A 20,635-nucleotide genomic window follows, 5' to 3' on the forward strand; every position below is an offset into this window, starting at 1 on the left:
TTGAACCTCCTGCTTTTTAATATAAATCTCATATATTAAAAGATATTAAATTTGTACACTGATAAATTCACATAAGCATGATTACATAATGGAAATCTACTAAACTAGAGAATATTAGTAGTAAAATTTTCCAGAGGAACACTCAATTTCATTCACTGTACATATAATTTCTATACAATTTTACTGATTTGATATGAAAATGAGAACTTTTCATGTTGCCTACTCCAATAAACAATTCTGGGATATAAAGCAGCATATTAATTTAATTCTTAGTTTATATTCAAATTTGTTTTTGATCTTTTCCCAACCATTCTAGAATACTACTTCTTCATTAATTTTTTAAACATCCTCTTTAATTACAATGTCTCTCTTCTTAAAAAAAATTCTTAAAAATTTTCTTTGTCTTCAGACAATCTAAACTTAGCCTGGTGTTCATGAATTTATTTAACAAATATCTGAACATCTAGTATAAGCAAGGCATAGTGGACCATACAAAGACAACATAAACCCTGCCCTTGAGGAGCTTACAGTCTAACAGGGGAGATAAAGATGTACAAAACCAAATACAAAGATAAAGCCAAGGGTTGGCAGGTTTGGGAATGGGACAGAGGGTGTATAATACGGGTAATATGGGAACCCTTATGTATTGCTAGTGGGAATGCAAACTGCATAGCCATTTTAGAGAGCAATTTGTGACACTTTGTCAGATAAACATTATGCAGTCCTGTAACAGGTTCTTTTTCTTTTTTTTTTAAGATTTATTTATATTTTATGTGAGAGACAGAGAGAGAAAGAGTGTGTACACATATGTGTGGCAGGGGAGGGGCAGAGAGACAATCTCAAGCAGACTCCCCACTGAGCTCGGAGCATGAGGTCACAATGCTCCATCTCATCACCCTGAGATTAAGACCTGAGCCGAAATCAAGAGGAAGAGTCATCCAGGCACCTCCTATGACAGTAATTCTGTTCCCTGATTTTACCCCAAAGAGATTCTCACACACATCCTTAAGAGGACTGTACCAGCATTTTCATCACAGCATTGTCTGTGGTGGTGGAGGATAAGAAGCAATTTGGATACCCATCACTGGAAAAAGACAAGTAAAAAGTGGAAGATATACAAGATGAAGCACTATGCTGCTAGCAGAAATAGTCTAGAGGCAGACACATGGATAGATCTGTAAAACAGTGTTTAGTGAAAAAAGCAAAAAAGAAATCATGATCTATAGCACAATACCACTCATGTAAACTAAAAATACGCATAAAGTAGTAAACATTTTATAAGAACTTACAAAAACAAAAGAATTCGCATCAAACACAACAGAATGATTGTCTCAGGGAAGTAGGATTAACTCAACCTTCTATACATGAAGTCCAAGGGGAGGGGAAGGGGCAGATGTTACCAGAGTTAGAAGAAAGATCCAATAAAGAGCTGTACAGTACTCCAGAGAAAAGAAATTACTCCTCAAGAGGACTTGAGGTGCACACAAAAGATGTGTTTTGTTTATCTTGACATCATTTTAATGTTCTGTAGGGGTTTAGTTCTAAGTGGTACAACCTGCAGAGGATAATCATGAGTCCTATCTTTTAGAATTGCTGGAGAACCAGTTATAACAAATAAGATGCAACAGTGGCTTTGATCAACAAATTTGATTTGGAAACTGATTTGGAAAGGCATAAAGTTGGTATTACCTATGCATCCTTTCCCAATTGAACATTCAAAACTATAGTTAATAAAACTAAATAATACTAGAAAACTGAGCATATCACTATCAGTTGGTTTCATATTTTGTTTATAGGGGTGATCTTGAGGCTTTTGTCAGATGGCACCTAGAATGTCAAATCCTTTGAAAACCAACAAAGGGTAAGGGAGATTAGCTTCCTAAATCAGGAGAATATGGGTCAAGAGGGATGGAACAAGTGTTGTACATGGATCATGAAAGAAAAGGATATCTGGGTAGTATACATGTAAAATACTAGGTAAGTTTTAAGGGCATGAAAGTATTTTAGAAGGATGCAGATACAAATAATAAAAAGACTTCAGGCAGAAGTAAAATGTTCTAAGAACTTAAAAGATGACTGCTAAGAAAGGAAGAGGGTGTTAGAGAGGAGGAAGAGGAAGAACTCTTCCTTCATCCCTAATCACATTTTAATACAGATACAATCTATGGACTTAGAAGAAACAAAAACAACAGGGTCAAACAGAGATTTCATCACTCAAAGGAACTTCTTTAGAGACACAAATGAGACGTTTTAAGGAGAAAAATCCACTTTAAGCAGGAGAACGTAATAATATATCTTTTATGATTTAAATATCTATCTGGGTAATTCATTGTATAAATCTGTATCATCAACTAATTTTTCCTAATTCATAGTGATAAAACATTCTATGATGCACATGATTTATACTACTAACATTTTTTTAAAAGATTTTATTTATTTATTTGACAGAGAGAGATCACAAATAGGCAGAGAGGCAGGCAGAGAGAGAGAGGGGATAGGCAGGCTCCCCGCCAAGCAGAGAGCCCTATGTGGGACTCGATCCCAGGACCCTGAGACCATGACCTGAGCTGAAGGCAGAGGCTTAACCCACTGAGCCACCCAGGCGCCCCTAAAATAGCATCTTAATACAGTACATCACTGCAGTTTGATCCTACACAAAGAAATATTAGGTTGGCAATGCCACGTGGCATCTGGCAACAGCAAGCACCCAAGTGTCTAAATACAAGTGTTAATTTTTTTCCTTCTCTTAAAATTTAGTAAAATGAAAGATTACTTAAAAGGTTAGTAATTTCTATGCTATTCAATAAGTAATAAAACACCAAAGTGAAGAAACTTAAGTAGGTACCCAGTATCAGATGGTATTTCAGTATTCAAAGAATATGACTGATTATTCACTTGAGCATCAACTTAAAAGAAACCCTACCCAAATGTTTCTGCTGACTTACATATTAAATCTAAATTTAAAATGGTTTACTTCTTCTCTGCATACACTCCATGTCCTCCCTAGATTATTTCTTGATTATTTTGTGGCTCTGTTATTAATATATTTTTTGAATCATTTCTTATTTAGTATTGTATCTCCAGCCAAAGTTACTATAGTCCTCTACAACATATAGCCAAACATAAAACAAACAAAGAGACATTTAGGTCTAAATATTTTACTAAGAGTAAAGTCAATTAGGATGCTTAGATTCCTTAATAAGCACATGCTTAATCTGCTTTTTATTTGTTAAAATTAAAAACAGCAGTCTTCATTTCCTGAAGAGTTTGAATAGCTAGGTGTGCAATGGAAAACTCCATTATAAAGCTTAAGTCAGAGAGATCACCAATATTTTATCTCTGGAAGTAATGGTTTAGAAATGAAGTAACCCTTGGTCAAGGCCTCTGATACTCTAAATTACTCAAATTGACATAATTTAAAAGAAGCTTCTACTTGCTGCTATAACAGTCAACTCTATCCAACTTTTCTTAAGTCAAAGAGAAACTAATATATACTTATACACCTCATTGTGATTTCAAAAATCTAGAGCTTGGTTATCATATACTGAATGAAATATGCTCATAAATTTGTTTTCATATGGTTTTTAATATCTTACACATCACCTATTTTATTTCAGAGAACTCAGACAGGACAACTATACATGATTATCAAGTGAAGGTACTTTGTATCTACAAATGAAAAAGCAGGAAAATATTAGAGTTCATAAACTTGAGTCTTTTAAAGAGTATATGCTTCTTCTTGTTTACTTGGATGTTATTTATGTACTTTTTGACAGTTCCTTGTCTAGGTTCACATGATAGATGTTAGCCCACCATATTCAGTATTGCATGAACAAAACTAAATGTAATTTTTAAACTTCTAACTCCCTCAGTTGCATCAACGCTATGAAGACTTAACTAGACAGCAAACGCACATTTTCACTCCTCATATTACACTACTGTTTAACAAAAGAACTGTCAAATGGAAAATGAATGTCTGATAAATTTTTGCTACTGTAATATAATCAGTAACTTGATATGCTTTGTAAGTATTTTTATCTGTGCCAGATGAAAACTATACCTAGCAGTACGTTAACAAGAAAATTAGAAGTCATTTTTCTTAGTATTTATCTTCTTTCTTTTATAAACAGTCTGTAAGACTATTAGCATTTATCAGAATTACCTACCACAATTAATCCTGGGTAGACGTTAACTGTATGCCATTAAAATACTTTTACGAGTTCATTAATTAGGTGATAAAAAACCCATTTTAAGGAAAATAATTCAATAACCAACCTTTTTGTACTCCTAGAAGGGCAGGGGGGTTCTCCTGTGATGTTCTGTCAGGTTCCTGGGGAGGTACAACCATGGCGAGTGTATGCATTGGTACACGTGGAACCTAAAAAGTTAACTCAGAAAAAATATCATCTCAGACCAAAGAATAAAACAAGGGCCCATAAATGAAATGGAAATTTAGATTTTCTTCATATACTACCAAATTCACTTTTTTTGTTTCTAAAAAAACAAACAAAACACAACAAAAAAAGTCTTCACCAAGGAATAATTTCTAAGAATATTGAATTGGACAAAATCAGGCTATCTATATGCAATGAATGATTTAAGCTAAACAGAATTAGTATTACTCTCTTTTTAGAGAGGAAGCCTTATTGGGCGTTGGTGGTTCTGATTATAGCTAGGAGTACAAGTCATATATTGACTGGCCCATTTACCCTGTTCAAATTCTTTACGGATCAAAAAAGAAAATCCAACATATTCCCTAACTGGGTAACTTAGCAGTTCTCAGGATAACTTTGTAGAAAAGAACTTAAGATTTCACTGAACTTTGTATACTTAGTATACTCTCTATATTCTCTCCCTATTTTTAGGTAGGTTTAAAAATTACTTTAATCAACTTTTGGTACATTTATCCTGGCTAACTACACTTTCCTGGTTAACAAAAATAACTATCTCTAGAATAACTAATACTGTCTTGGGAGGTACTAAGGAAGAAGCTGTCCCCTGGTTTAAGGTTATGTTTAATGTATTCATTAAAAATAAATAACCCTAAAGACCTAGCTATAGTAGTTTGACAATGTGGAAAATTTATATTTATATTTGGTATTAAGTGTTTTTTAAAAAGAGCTTTTTTTTTCAGTAAATAAGGCAACAGGTAATTTTCATGTACTTTTGAAGGAAATAAATCTTAAAGGATTTAGTATCTTGTTTATCTCAATACATAATAGTAGAGAGGAACAAATCCATTTTCCTTAAAACTAATTTTAAACAAAAACTCCCAATCAATTTGTAGGCTTTATATTTATAAATCAGCTGTTTTACTTTACCTGAGATTGATCTTGAGAAGGTGAGGTGAGCTGAGACACATCTGTAGTAGGAACTGACAGAACATTGTTTGGGTAATCCAACAGATAAGAAACAACATTAGTATGGCCACCTTTTGCAGCTTCGATGAGCATTGTCGAGCCATCCTGAGAAAGATTGACAAAACCATTAATCAATTACTTGTAAATTTCTTCTTATAACTGCTTATCGACATTCAGTTTCTTAGCAGCCTATCTAGAATCAAAACTCATTTATAAACAGTAATGAATATGAAGCACTGAGACCAGCAAACATATCTTCAATATCTTTTAGTAACAATGCATATATTATTTATTTACTTATTTTTAGGTAGAATACCTTGAGTCGATGAGTAGGGTCGGCTCCATGAGCCAAGAGTAGCTCAACAACTGCCAGATGACCTCCCGCACATGCTAGCGATACTACTGTATGATCATTATTGGCTGTAGCCCTATTCACATTGGCGCCTTCAAAGAAACATAAACAGCAATCTTAGAAAAAGGAATGAAGCAAGGTCACAAAAAATATCACTTTAGAGATTTGTTTTGAAGTATGACATAGATTTTAAAAAGTACACAAATCATAAATGAAAATTTTTCACAAAGTGAACACACCTGTGTAACCAGCACCCAGATCAAGAAACAGAACGTTATCCACATACCAGCAGTCCCACACCTTGTGCCCTCTTTCCGTCACTACCCACCCTTCCAATGGTACTACTATCCTGACTTCCAAACTGGTCTTAGTTTTTGAACTTTATATGAATGAAATCATACAGTGTACTCTTTTGTGTCTGGCTTCTTTCACTCAATATAATATTTGTGAGATGCATCCAAAATGTTGCGCGTAGCTGTAGTTCGTTCATTCAATATCACTTTTAAAATGGAAAATCTAGAAGACTAAGATTAATAAATATATACAGGTTAATGTAAGCATCAAATAATATCATTGTATGTAACTCTCAAAATGCTGTAAAGACATTTTTTTATCTACTTCTAGAATGTGGCAGTAGAGCCAGGTCTCAAAGTAGAGAAAACAGATTTTGTATTTTAAGAGTCAGAGGGACCTGGATATGGAGAGAAGACAAGAATATCCAAAAATGTTATCCGAAAGCCTAGTTAGTAAGTTGTTCAATAGCTTTGTTCGATGTGACCTGCAAAAGTCTAAATGCAAAATCCTTTCTTGACCTCCTTTTTGATAAACTGTTTTTGACCCCTAAAAAAATTATAGTGCACCAAAGTCTCAACTCCATAGTTAAGACTATAGCAATATTCCTTCTTCATTAATTCCACACTTAGTTTCTGAAAAGAAAAATAAACCCATGGGCAAAACCACTATAATTAATTTAATTTTCAGAAATATCCAGCCAAACCTAAACCTAACTCACATAAAAGTACCTTTTGGAAGGGCAAGCAAGACACACCAATAAACTTTCTTATATTAGCAACATGTGAATATTTTTAAAGTTGTTAATAATAAATTTAGATGGTAGGATTGTTTAGCAGTTACTACAGCCTAGAAAGGCTATAATCAATGTGTTCTTTTTCTGACAAATCTGATTACATGCTTAGTAGGGTTGGTGTTGGATATGACTAGATAACCCCCTTAGCAAGGAGCCTGAGAGATTCCAAAGGTTACCCATCTATTTATTATTACTTCAGTATGCTTGAGGTAAGTACCTTTTACAGACTATGTTGTAACCTTATGTAAAGATATGCCTTATTTGGTAGCAAAAATGTGCTATTAAGAAAATAAACCTAGTTGTACCCAATTAAAGAAGAAAAGAAGTATTTTCAAAAGGATAAAATCTTATACTTGTTTCGTAGTGGCACAAAATATCTGAGTTCGGTTGGAACTTAGGTATAAAATTTTTATTTTTTTAATAAATTTCTTATTTTTAGGGCCCCAGTCAGTTAAACACCTGCCTTCAGCTCAGGTCATGGGATTGAGGGTCCTGGGATTGAGCCCTGCATCAGGCTCCCTGCTCACTGGGGAGCCTGCTCCTCCCTCTCCTCCTTGCTCATGTCTTCTCTTACTATCTCTGTTGCTGTCTCTCTCTCTCAAATGAATAAATAAAATCTTAAAAAATATACATTTTAAAATTCTTAATTTAACAACATGACCTGAGCAGACTTTCCTTGCATTTTACCATCCTACCCCAGGATCTTTCATCAGATGCTAGAATATCTCTAACACTATACATAGAGTTAGGCTGAACCAAATGAAATCATTGATATTACCATTTTTGATGTTTAAAATGACAGTTTTGTGGTTCAACCTAACATGGGTTTAACAGTATTTCACTCTTCGGTAGTGAACAGTCCTGAACTATCTCTTCACCCATCATGCAAACTTCTTTCCCTAAATATATTCTAATAAAAGAACCTCTAGAGGAATATAAAAATAATACATAATGTCCTTGTATATGTGGTTAATTCAACGGAACAGTAAACAATAGTTACAGACTTTCTGCCTCTCCACCCCCGCCCCCCCGCCAGCAGAACTGCCTTATCATTAAGTGCTGAACAATACTCTATTAAGTATAGCTGGATGTTTTACATTTGGCTTTTCTAATTTTGGTCAGGAATAATAGGCAGCTTAGTCGCCAAACTTCACAAATTCAAAACTAATATAGAAAAATCCCGGGGTGCCTGGGTGGCTCAGTGGGTTAATAAGCTTCTGCCTTCGGCTCGGGTCATGGTCCCAGGGTCCTGGGATCGAGCCCCGAGTCGGGCTCTCTGCTCAGCGGTGAGCCTGCTTCCTCCCCTCTCTCTCTGCCTGCCTCTCTGCCTGCTTGTGATCTCTCTCTCTCTCTCTCTCTCTGTCAAATAAATAAAATATATATATAAAAAAAAAAGAAAAATCCCAATAAGTACTTGATGAACTCTACACTTACTAAATAAAATACAGCAATAAAAGACTAGGATACAATACTTGTACTAAAGGAAAAACAGCTCTAACACAAACTGCACCAGTTTAGGATTTTTTCTTCACAAGTTACAGCCTCTTACAAATCCTTACTTGTGCTTCCCTTACCTTTGCTAATAAGAAACTGCACAGTGCACAAATGACCAGCTCTCGCAGCTTTCATCAAAGGTGTTCTTCCACCCTCAGATTCATGTTCCTATTAAAGAAACAAAAAAATAATCCAACAGTGCCAATTCACTAACCATCTATTTTTAAACACTTAGTACAAATGACATGAGAAGTAAGATTTAATACTTACTGTAGCCACTTAGACTACCTATCTCAATTCCTCCAAAATGTAGGATTAATTTCAGTCAACAGTACATGGTATAACCTTTTAAGGGCAAGTTCACTTTTGCATACCAAACAATAGCATTTAAAGATATTACTTATGTTTTGTTTGAGCCTCAAAGAGAAATAGCCGCATTTTTCCAATCCCATGATCAAAAAGATGTTTTTCCTAACTATTCATATGAATTGTGAAAAAAGAACCTTAGTCTTACACATGATTAGGAAGATTCTGATCTTATATCAGAAACTAATAAGAACTCTATCACAGGACAGAAATCAGTCTCTCTCTCTCTTTTTAAATTTTATTTATTCAGAAACCAGTCTCTAAAGAAAAGCACTACAGTATTTCAAGGGTTAAGAGGAAAGAAAAAAGGAAAAAACACACCAAGGAGCAGACTTTATTTTAGACTAGAAATTAAATATGTGAATAGTGAAAGGCAAAAGAAGCAGTTTTATAATAGCAGAAAGATTGCTGTTCCTTCTAGGAAGTTTGCCAGCAAGAGGAGTGAATGACAAAACTGCATGCTACCATCCTAGTTATCAAGTGCCCCTAAAAGGAGCTTGTTAATAAGCCAAGTAATACTGATGGGAGAACTTGAATTCTTATTACATTCATCTAAGTATTAAAATATAGCTGACTGATGAACACTGGGTGCTGTATGTAAGCGATGAACCACTGAATTTTACTCCAGAAAGCAATCTTGCCCTATGTTAACTGAATTTTAAATAAAATAAACAAATAGGGTGCCTGGGTGGCTCAGTTGGTTGGGCGTCTGCCTTCGGCTCAGGTCATGATCCCAGGGTCCTGGGATCAAGTCCTGCATCAGGCTCCCTTACTCAGTGGGAGTCTGCTTCTTCCTCTGCCTCTTCCCTCTGCTCCAGCTCTCTCTCTCTCATATAAATAAATAAATAAATAAATAAATAAATAAATAAATAGAAATGTAGCTGATGCACTGCTTCTATGAAAAGTTTGCTCACCTATCCCATTTCATTGTGTATGTAAACATTAATTTCTGTTGTTCTAGTCTTTTGTTACTAAGAAAAACTTGATAAAGGTGCCTGGGTGGCTCAGTCTCTGCATTTGGCTCAGGTCATGATCCCAGGCTCCTGGGATCAACCCCCACGTAGGGCTCCCTCCTCAGTGGGGAGTCTGCTTCTCCCTCTCCCTCTGCCCCTCCACCCCATTCGTGTGTGTGCTCTCTCTCTCAAGTAAATTAATATATAAAAAAGAAAAACTTGGTAGAGAACAATGCTTAAGTCAAGCTTTATTTCAGCTCTTTTCTAGCTAACTCAGAGAATCCTTTAGCTAACACAGTCAACTTAAAAATAGTGTGCTCAGGGCGCCTGGCTAGTTCAGCCAGTGGTGTATGCAACTCTTGATCTCCAGGATTGAGTTCGAGTCCCACACTGGGTGTGGAAATGACTTAAAAAGTAAAGTCTCTTTTTTTAAAAGATGTATTTATTTATTTTAGAGAGAGCGCATGTGAAAAAGTAGGAGGGGCAGAGAGAGAGGGAGGGAAAATCTCAAGCAGCCTCTGGGCTAAATGTGGAGCCCAACAAGGGGCTTGATCACATGACCCTGAGATCATGACCTTTTCTGAAATCAAGAGTCAGAGACTTAACCATCTAAGTCACCCAGGTGCCCCTAAAAAATAAAATCTTTAGAAAAAAAAATAGTGTGCTCTGCCAATAGGATACTTTTCAGTCTGTTAAATAACTACAGCTAATCTACAATTAAGGCAAACTAACAATGAGAAATAAGTAGACTGTCTGCCCAATGGAAACTTTAAACTGGCCTGCAGTGACAGGAATTATACTCTAAAAGAGATTTAAAAATTTTTACCTTGATAGTACAGAATCTCTCAACTTCTTATAAAAATTAATTTATGTTTTGACTTCTTGTTATACATATTGATGATGTGACACTCTTTACTAATTTTAAAATATAGAAGATGGTTAACACAGGTGATGCTTTGGAATGGATTTTGAATTTACATTCAAATGTAAGCAAATCTAACATTCTAGAAATCTACTTAAAACAAAATGGAATATACTTTATGAAAACCTCATTCAGGGGCATCTGGGTGGCTCAGTGGGTTAATCCTATGCCTTCAGCTCAGGTCATGATCCCAGGGTCCTGGGATAGAGCCCTGCATCAGCTCTCTGCTCCGCAGGGAGTCTCCCTCCCCACCTTTCTGCCTGCCTCTCTGCCTACTTGTGATCTGTCTTAATAAATAAAAAATAAAATCTTAAAAAAAAAAAAAAAGAGGGACGCCTGGGTGGCTCAGTTGGTTAAGCAGCTGCCTTCGGCTCAGGTCATGATCCCAGCGTCCTGGGATCGAGTCCCACATCGGGCTCCTTGCTCATCAGGGAGCCTGCTTCTCCCTCTGCCTCTGCCTGCCATTCTGTCTGCCTGTGCTTGCTCTCTCTCCCTCTCTCTCTCTGACAAATAAATAAATAAAATCTTAAAAAAAAAAAAAAAAGAAAGAAAACCTCATTTAGAAAGTTGTTCAGTTTCTCCATGTCACTTTTTTTCTGAATTATCAATGCAATCAACTACACACTGGAAATAAATTGCTCCTTTGGCAATGTGTTATTTCCACTCCTGACTCAAGGCCTTTCTGCTCAAGCTGTTCTTTCTTCCCTGTAACACTTCTCTATTAGCTCCTTTTCATCCTTCACATCTCAAACTAAGTGTTATTTCCTCAAGGTAGACCTCCTTGAACTTCCTGACTCAATTACTCTATTAAAAATCTTCCTCAACTTATGATGGGGTTATGTATGGATAAACCCATTTTAAGTTGAAAATATCTTAAGTGTAAAGTGCATTTAATATACCTAACCTACAGAATATCATAGCTTAGCTTAGCCTACCTTAAACATGCTCAGAGCATTTGCCCACAGTTGGGACAAAATCAACAAGCACAAAGTCTCCTCCATAATAAAGTACTTAAAATCTCATGTAATGAATGAACACTATACTGAAAGTGAGTAACAATGATTCTATGAGTTCATGATGGTTGTGAGTGCATTGGTTGTTTATCCTTGAGATTATCTGGCTGACCGTAGCTGCTGCTCCCTGCTGCTGCCCAGTATCATGACAGTATCTTATCATATATCGCCAGCCCAGGAAAATGTCAAAATTCAAAATTCAAAGTATGGTTTCTACTAAATGCGTATCACTTTTGCACCGTCATAAAGTCAAAAAATTCTAAGTGAACCATCATAAGTTGAGGACCATCTCTATATACATAGCTATATGAACCACTCCTTCATAAGTTTCAATCATATATTAGTTTGTATAACTATTTGGCTAACATGTCTCTGCCACTAAACTGTAAGCTGCATGAGAACACCAATCGTGTCATTTTTGCTTACCATTACATTACATACCTAACATCTAAAACAATAAACTGCTCCAAGAAGGAACCTAAGTGTAACTGACCTCTCAAATCTTCCTTCTTAGTACTGAGGTTTGAAGTTTTAATTTTCTACTAGGTAAATAAGAGAAAGAAAAGTTAATTTAACAAGAAATTAAGGGTAGTAGCTAAACTCAGAATTAGACATTCATTATCTGCATTTGATAATACATTGTTACTAGAACATGGGTGGGCAAAATTAACGTCACTATTCTTTTCTTTTTTCTTTCTTTCTTCTCTCTTAAGCCTAGCAGTGACACCCATCAGCATAACTAGGTCCCATGAGTAACGGCAAAGACAAAAGACTGTGAAAGCCCTCCTTTAGAATAAACTTAAAATAACTGTTAGTTCTGCATATATAAAATATTATGATAGCTCTTAAATGATAAAAAATCAGAAAGTATAGTCCCAAGATCCTCACCCCAAATCAAATTTCAAAATTCAACACACCAATAAAATTTCTGAAATAAAAGGTGTGAAAAGCTATTTTATTTTCCTCCCTAAAAATAGATGCATGCAGGGAGCCTGGGTGGCTCAGTGGGTTAAGCCGCTGCCTTCGGCTCAGGTCATGATCTCAGGGTCCTGGGATCGAGTCCCGCGTCGGGCTCTCTGCTCAGCAGGGAGCCTGCTTCCCTCTCTCTCTCTCTCTGCCTGCCTCTCCGTCTACTTGTGAGCTTTCTCTGTCAAATAAATAAATAAAATCTTTAAAAAAAAAAATAGATGCATGCATTCTTTGGTTTTGAAAAACATAATTATATTTGAGAAAATGGTAGGTAAAGGAATGCCCCAACTTTTTAATGTATTTATAATATTTCATGTCCTAAAATCAATAATGTAAATCCTACAACATATATAAGTTGCCCCAAGATATCTGACCACTAAGTCCTTCTCTTAAAATAGGAATCAGGAACGCCTGGGTGGCTCAGTCAGATGAGTGGCCAATTCCTGATTTTGGCACAGAGCTCCGCACTGGGCTCTGCACTCAGTGGTGAGTCCGCCTGAGCCTCTCTCTCTCTCTGCCCCCACCCCTGCTCTCTTGTGCGCATGCACGCGCTCTCTCTCTCATTCTAAATAAATCCCTAAAATAGGAATCAAATTTGTATATACTCCTTATGAACGTTGGGTTTGTTAAGCCAATATTTGCTCAAGATCAATCAAATTTTAGGATTTAAATTATGGTAATTTTCCTTCATAACCAAAGAAAATTATTTTCCAAGCTTATAAACTTAAATATTGCACATTGTAACATTTCTTCTTTCTCTGTTCTTGGAAATAGCTAGAGCAATGTACAGTTTATTTATTCTTTGAGCATCTGGTAAAACTCACCTATATATTCATCTGAACTTCTTCCTTTCATTGGATGGATGATTTTAAACTACTGATTCAACGTGTAATATACTTATCCTTCTACTGAGGTTTCCTATTCATGAGTCAATTTTGATAAAATTATATATTCATGGAAAAAATCAGCATTCATTTCATGCAAGTATTCAAATTTATTGATGTTCATATGATTGCCTTATAAATTTTCATCTCTACTGTATCATATAGTCATAACTCCCTTTAAATTTCTACCATTTACCTGTGCATTTCCCCTTTTTAGCAAATAGTCTTTCTTATTTTGTCTATTTCAGTAGTTGTGTTTTGTTTTTATTAAATCAGTTTTTAAGTTTGGTCTTCTTCCCTATTTTTTATTCCTATTTTTTGTTGTTTTCTATTCTATTAATTTTGCTTTTATCTTTATTATTACCTTATTTTGTGGTGCTTTTTATTGTTCTTTTATTAGCTCCATTTACTTTCATTTTATATATTAAAAAAACTTTTCCTTCTAAGGACCACTTTAGCTGTATCCTCTCACCTAAGTTTTGATGTGTAGTTTTTGTGATAATTTATAATTTTTACTATGATTGCCTCGTTAACCCATGAATTATATAAAAGTATTTTTTCTTCACTTTCTAGGTGAATGGGATTTTTTTAAAAAAAGGTTTTATTATTAATTTGTAATTTCAAATCAATAAAGATCTAAGAATTTAGTCCATGTGACTAAGGAGTTTATTTTAAAGACTTTGTAGCCTAAAACATAGACAATTTTATTCATGTTCCATATACTGGAAAAGAATTCATAGTATATATAATAGAAATAGAATGTTAGCTATTTACAAGCAAATCTGATTTTTCTATTCTTAACAATTGCTTTATCTCTTTGATCAGTTTCATACAGAAGTCTGTGGAAAAAAATCCTATCACCACAAATATAGACCTAGCCTTCTTGTAACTTTGTAATTTTCTATTTTCTTTAGAAGGCAGATTGTTACTGATTAATAACTGTTATATCAGTTGAAGGAACATTTATCTCTAAAAATGCTTTTGGCTTAAAATCCCATTTCAGACGGCACTTGGGCAGCTCAGTCATTAAGTGTCTATCTTTGGCTTAGGTCATGATCCCAGTGTCCTGGGATCGACCCCCATATCAGGTTCCCTGCTAAGCAGGGAGGCTGCTTCTTCCTCTCCAGCTCCCCTGTGCTTGCATTCTCTCTCTCGCTATTTCTGTCATAAATAAATAAAATCTTTTTTAAAAATCCAATTTCATTGGATATTAATATTGCCTTACATAACTTTTTCCATCACTTCGTCAATCTTCCCCTATTAGTTCACTTTAGATTTATCCTCAAAGACAGAATTTGCTAGATTTTCATTTTTAATCTAATTCAAAAGTCTTTCCCTTTAACTGTGTTCAACAGATTTATATTTGTTCTGATTACTGACATATTTTGAAAAAAAAAAAAAAAATCTTTAAAGTTATTCAGTACCTGATCCTTCTCTCCTGAACAGAGGGACTCTAGCATGGTTTTTCAACCTTTTAACACATTCTTCTGAATTTCATGCTACTGCTGTCTAGAACTTTAGTATTACTTTGGTTTTAAGCATAAAAATTTAGGTGTTGTATTAAAAATTTATATTTATAATATGTTTTACTAATTTCTTTGCTTACCGTAGCTTCCTGCATCCCACGCCTTCCTCCAGGATATATCTGTCTCCTTATTGATGTATATATCTTTTAGTAGTTCTTTTGGCAAGGATCTGAGGTGGTAAGCTCTTTTATTCTTTGTAGATCTGAAAATAAGTTTATTTTTCCTTCTCTGGAAGAGTAGTTGAGTACAGAATTCTATTTTTTTTTCTGGTATTTGGAGGATATTACTTCCCACTGTCTTCTGTGATTATTACTGTTGATGAGAATCTGCTGTCAAAAATTTGATTGTTGTTCCTTTGAAGTAATGCACTTTTCCCCTTCTAGTAGCTTCTAAAATATTATCTTTGAAATTCTACAGTTTCATTTGTTTTACTTACTAATTTTTCAATCAAATATTCATGTCTGGCTCCAATTTCAGAAAATTCTCTATCATTATCTCTTCAAACATTGCCTCTACTGTGTATTTCTATCCTCTCATTCAGAAATTTCAAATGTGTGGTAGAGCTTCTCAATCTACCCTCTTTTTCTCAATTTCTCTTTCATAAAATCTTCCATTTCTTTATCTTTATGCTATATTGTGTTATTTCTCATTTAATTACCTGATTCACTAATTTTTTATTCAACTGAGTCCAATACATTGTTTATCCCATATATATTTTATTTCCACAACTTTCCCTCTCACAAAATTAACATTTTTTGTTTCATACCCATCTGTTCTTAATTCATAATTATTGGCTTTTGTTTCATTGTTTCACGTTGTTTTGTGGCTACTGGTTATAGTTTAAAATAAGCATGTTTAAAGTCTTTTATTTCAATTGCCTGAGCTTGAAGTCTCCTGTTTTGCTGCTTTTTGTTTGTTTGCTACATCTTGACTATCTCTTCATGTCGATTTGCTCTTGAGCTTCATAATTTTTTTGAAAAGCTCAATTTGCATGAGAGTTTTTTCTTTTATTTCTATTTACAAACTTATCCCTTCTCATCAGATGATCTGAAAGTTGCCTGAATCTGACCCTAAAAGTCCATGTCAGCAAGAGATCTTTGTTGGCAACTTAAACTTCTGGTCTCATGGAATTATTTTAGTTCTGCTCACTAAATCAAAAAATAGAGGGGCACCTGGGTGGCTCAGTGGGTTAAACCTTTGCCTTCGGCTCAGGTCATGATCCCAGGGTCCTGGGATCCAGCCCTGCGTTGGGCTCTCTGCTCGGTGGGGAGCCTGCTCCTCACCGCCCCCCCCCCCCGCTCTCTCTGCCTGCCTCTCTGCCTATTTGTGATCTCTGTCTGTCAAATAAATAAAGTCTTAAAAAGAAAAGTGTCTTCCAAGTTCTTAATTACACGGTTGTCTTTGTATCTTCATTCTACGAAGAATAAGTAGATCATTTCTAACTGCAACAAGGAAGTTGATTGTAGCTTTTCCCCCCATCTTTGTTCACAGGTGGGGCAATAAGGTCCCCAGTTCCTTGCTTCAGTCAAGTAGACTAGATCTACTCGCCTGTTCCATTTGTGATGCATTCAGTCCTTACTGCCTACAGAAACTGAAATCCCAGCCCCCACACCCCCCTTTTCTTTAAATTTTAATTCTCCTTGGGTGTATAGCTTCAGCTGTGGATCCACACTCCACTTCTAGTCTAGTGTTCTTTAATCTTTTTTTCTGACTGTAGCTACAGAGTCTTAGTTCGTTTTTCTCCCATACTTTATTTATTATATCTACATACTTGAAACAACAGAGAGCAGAGAGGTTTCAAAATATAGTAACACTGACTTTACCTTCTTGACTGGATGCCATTTGTACTTATATTTAAATAAACTTGAGATAGCTGAAAAGGACTCATTCAAAATACAATAACCTAGAAAGAGAGAACTTGTTTTTGTGGCCTTTAAAAGAAAAGGCATTAGGAATTTTGTGTACTTCACAAATAGTTTTAGATCAAGAAAAAAATAGATAAAAGTTTTCTAGCTTTGGATAGTAAAACTAAATAATCTGTACGTTATTCCTTAATAAAAACTTAACATTTAAAAAGTAGGTCATATTTAAAGTTAATTAAGGTAAGCTAATTAATAATGGTTGAACTATATTGATAAATGGATAATTAGAACTTTGTAAGTCCCCTAAAATCTTATCCATGAAAAATACACTGCAAGGTTTTGGTTCTAAGGAATAAGCACTAGGAGGAAAAGGCTGCATTTTTTTTTCCCCCATTTGGATTTAGATAACAAAATTCAATTTAAAATTAAGTTTACTTTTTGGGGCACCTGGGTGGCTCAGTGGGTTAAGCCTCTGCCTTCGGCTCAGGTCATGATCCCAGGGTCCTGGGATCGAGCCCCGCATCGGGCTCTCTGCTCAGCAGGGAGCCTGCTTCCTCCTCTCTCTCTGCCTGCCTCTCTGCCTGCTTGTGATCTCTCTCTGTCAAATAAATAAATAAGAATCTTTAAAAAAAAAATTTAAGTTTACTTTTTAAAAAGTAAGTTGATTTCCCTTAAAATCATAGCCAGGCACACCCAAGGTATACATCTAAGGATTGTAACTATATTACAGAGGCAGTACTTCTTCGAGTTGGAGGAGGACATTGTCAAGGGAAAGACCAGAATCACAGAAGAGGGAGAGGAGACTGTTTTATACTATATATGTACTAGAGGATACTAATGTTCTCCCCTGGGGGGGTATGTTCTTCCAATCCACCACTATATTTTAATTATTACCTTAGTGATCTGCTCTTACTGATCTTATTCATATCCCTTAGGACAACTGAGATGAAAAAAAGATTGAGGCACTACTCTAGGGCTTGTGTTTAGCTCAGTTTCTAAAAATCACAAGTAAAAGAGAAAAACCAAACTTACTCGGTTTGGTTGGAGAAAGAATGATGGATTATAAAGCAAAGATGGAAAAGGAAGAGAACTCAACACAGATGCAGAGTAATTGACGGACTCTAGCAATGTCTTAAAGTGTGGAATATGGAGAACTTGCCATCAGCATCTCCTGGGATATCATTTAAAATGCAGAGTCCCCATTTTAGATCTACTAAATCTGAACCTCTAATAAAAGTGGGGCCACAAAGCTCATTTAAAAAAAAGTACCCCAAGTTTTTGAGACTTACAGCTTAGAAAAGAGATTTATAATCACGTTTCCTTTAACCAATCTGAGAAGAAAGAAATACTTTATCTGAAATAACACTCAGCTTTACATTCTTGATAGGAGCCTGAGATACTATACAACTGAGTAAAAATTCATATTTTCACATAATGTTTTGTGAAATATATTATTTACTTGGTTCAAAATAGAATGAATATAGCAGCTTCTCATTCAACAAGACAATAATGAAGATCCTTAACAAGCATTTTGATTAAGAGTGGCTTGATACTGAAAAATTTATTTTAGAAGGCCTATGCTAACTGTGATATAATCACAATTTATTCCTGATTTTAAAATTAAGCACTGCTTCCTGAGTTTAAACAAATCTCTCTGAATTAAAATGGATACCAAATTTGCTTGACTCTTAAAACCATGAGGCACAAATTCAAAACATTTTCTCAAAAGAAATGTTTGCTTATGAATAAGTATTTATCTTCTTAAAAACCAATTTCAAAATGAAATTACAGGGGGCAATTTTACAAAAATAATTTTAAGTTTATAGAAATTAATGGCATGAATAATATATAGTAAATGCTTTACCTAATTATTTTTCTTTGAGGATTATATAAAAAATAATCCAATATAACTCCCTAAGCCTGAGTTTCAGATTTTTGATAAACTAAGCTGAATGCAAAGGACTTTAAAACTGAGGATTTCTCTCTGTAGTATGTTGAATCTCCCAGTAAGGAAGAATGCAAAAGAACTATACGAATAAGAAAATCTATCTTCACCTAAGAAATTTTTTAGGAATACCACATAAAAAAAATACTAAGGAAGCAAACTACTAGTAACATAAATCTCTTCTTATTGGAACTTCATAATCTTTTTCAATTGCAGAAAATTTTCTTTGTCACCCAGCAAGGTCCTGGAACTTTTTGCCTGTAATTCAGATATCCAGAGTTTTGGTTACCTACAACATCTATTCCTTATGTAGTAGCTTACAAGCATCAAAGGCCTCCCTCACCTGATGCTTGGCCGGATCTATGCCCTCCAAAATAGTCTTCATGTCCTCCTGCTTGTCCTGTGAAAGGAAAAAGAAGAACTCACGGATCTTATTCCAAAAATGAAAATCACATTTGGCCATGAAGACCTTGTGACTGGTATTTCAGGTGCTGGGCTTTGTAAACTCAGGATCTTCAACTAAAGAGATTCTCATCTATAGAGATCATAATCTCAGAAGCAGACTATGATTTTTTTTTTTAAGGGTCTGATAATGTGGTTCTCTATAATATAACTTCATTATAAACTTTCACACACAGAAAAATTCTGCTGAATTACTTGAACTCATGCCTTTGTCTTGAAATACAACTAGAGCCACAGAATTAAGAGCAGTGTCTTAATATCTAACCAAGGAAAATATTTAAATCAAAGGAACCGGGAATGTCAGAAGTTGGGAGAAAAAGTAAGGGAAATACTATAAAGTGTTTAAATAGTTATATAGTTTTCTCCCTGAGAAATGCCCTTGGCACTCATGCTTTTCAACTAAATCAGGAACTTCCAAAGAACTTGAGATATGGAATAGATCTATTTTTTCCTCAATCTAAAGTTGTGACAGAAAGTACCTGAAGGTGAGATAGGGATACAGTAGAAGAAACAGCAATAACCTTTTCAGTCACTAACCAGAAAACTAAGTCTCCAATAAAAGAAACATGGCCTAGATAAAGTTTCACTCTTTAAAAAAGGATTTATTTATATATTAGAGAGAGAGAGAGAGAACATGTGCAGCATGCACAAGGGGATGTGCAGAGGGAGAGGAAGAGAATCTCAAGCAGACTGCCCCGAGTAGGGACTCGGTGCAGGGCCAAGGCTCATCTCATGACCCTTGAGACCACAACCTGAGCTGAAATCATTAAGTCTGGCGCTTAACCACCTGAGCCACCCAGGTGCTCCGAGAAAACTTCACTCTTAAGTCACTCCTACCTCTTCTTTGGGTGATGTGCTAACCTTAGGGGGATGTATGCTCCTATGATGGAGACTTGGTGAGTAAGTATGCTGAGACAACTATATAATCTGAAGAAGCTATCAGGATTCCTCTCCCTGCCCCATCCCCACATGATGTTCAATAAGTAGCCAGCCTCATTCAAATATAAATAATAAGCACAGAGTATCCAATAGAGAACATACTAAGAAATTCTTACAAAAATGGAAACAATAAATTTTTAGTCAAATATCCCCTATACTTCCAAAAAAGAGAACCTGAATTCTTTAAATAACTGAATAAAGTGATATAACAACAAGAAAAGTTCTAAAAATAAGTTGGAAGAGAAGAAACTAAATCATGAAAATCACATAGAAGCAGAAATGTACAGAAAAAAATAGTGACCTAGAGGATGGGCTTAAGAAAAAAAATGCAGAGGAAAAAAGAAAGAAATGCAAAGAATTAGACATAAAGATAAAAAAAAAAAAACAAGAAAAATCCAATATATCAATAATAAATATCCCAGAAGAAAGCAGAATAGAAAAAGAAACATTCAAGGATATAACACAAGAAAACTGAAGGAGGGGGAGAAGAGAAGACCTAAT

At 35.1% G+C, this 20,635-nt stretch overlaps 1 protein-coding gene across 5 annotated transcripts in view; it reads right to left on the reverse strand.

Moving 5' to 3' along the window:
* LOC111140800 (ankyrin repeat and KH domain containing 1) overlaps positions 1-20,635 on the reverse strand; it is a 122,042-nt gene that overhangs the window by 37,912 nt on the left and 63,495 nt on the right. For 2 of the 5 annotated variants that reach the window (XM_022492981.1, XM_022492980.1), the window contains exon 11: positions 18,909-19,133. In XM_022492981.1, the coding sequence (XP_022348689.1) occupies positions 19,032-19,133 (102 nt within the window). In that variant the 3' untranslated portion in view covers positions 18,909-19,031. Of the gene's footprint in view, positions 1-4,275; positions 4,379-5,321; positions 5,466-5,676; positions 5,805-8,373; positions 8,462-18,908; positions 19,134-20,635 lie in introns of those variants that run through there. The other 3 variants (XM_022492978.1, XM_022492979.1, XM_022492982.1) reach the window with 3 other exon arrangements.

This window comes from Enhydra lutris, unplaced genomic scaffold (assembly GCF_002288905.1).
Source record: "Enhydra lutris kenyoni isolate GAN:26980312 unplaced genomic scaffold, ASM228890v2 scaffoldscaffold5, whole genome shotgun sequence".
NCBI lineage: Eukaryota > Metazoa > Chordata > Mammalia > Carnivora > Mustelidae > Enhydra > Enhydra lutris.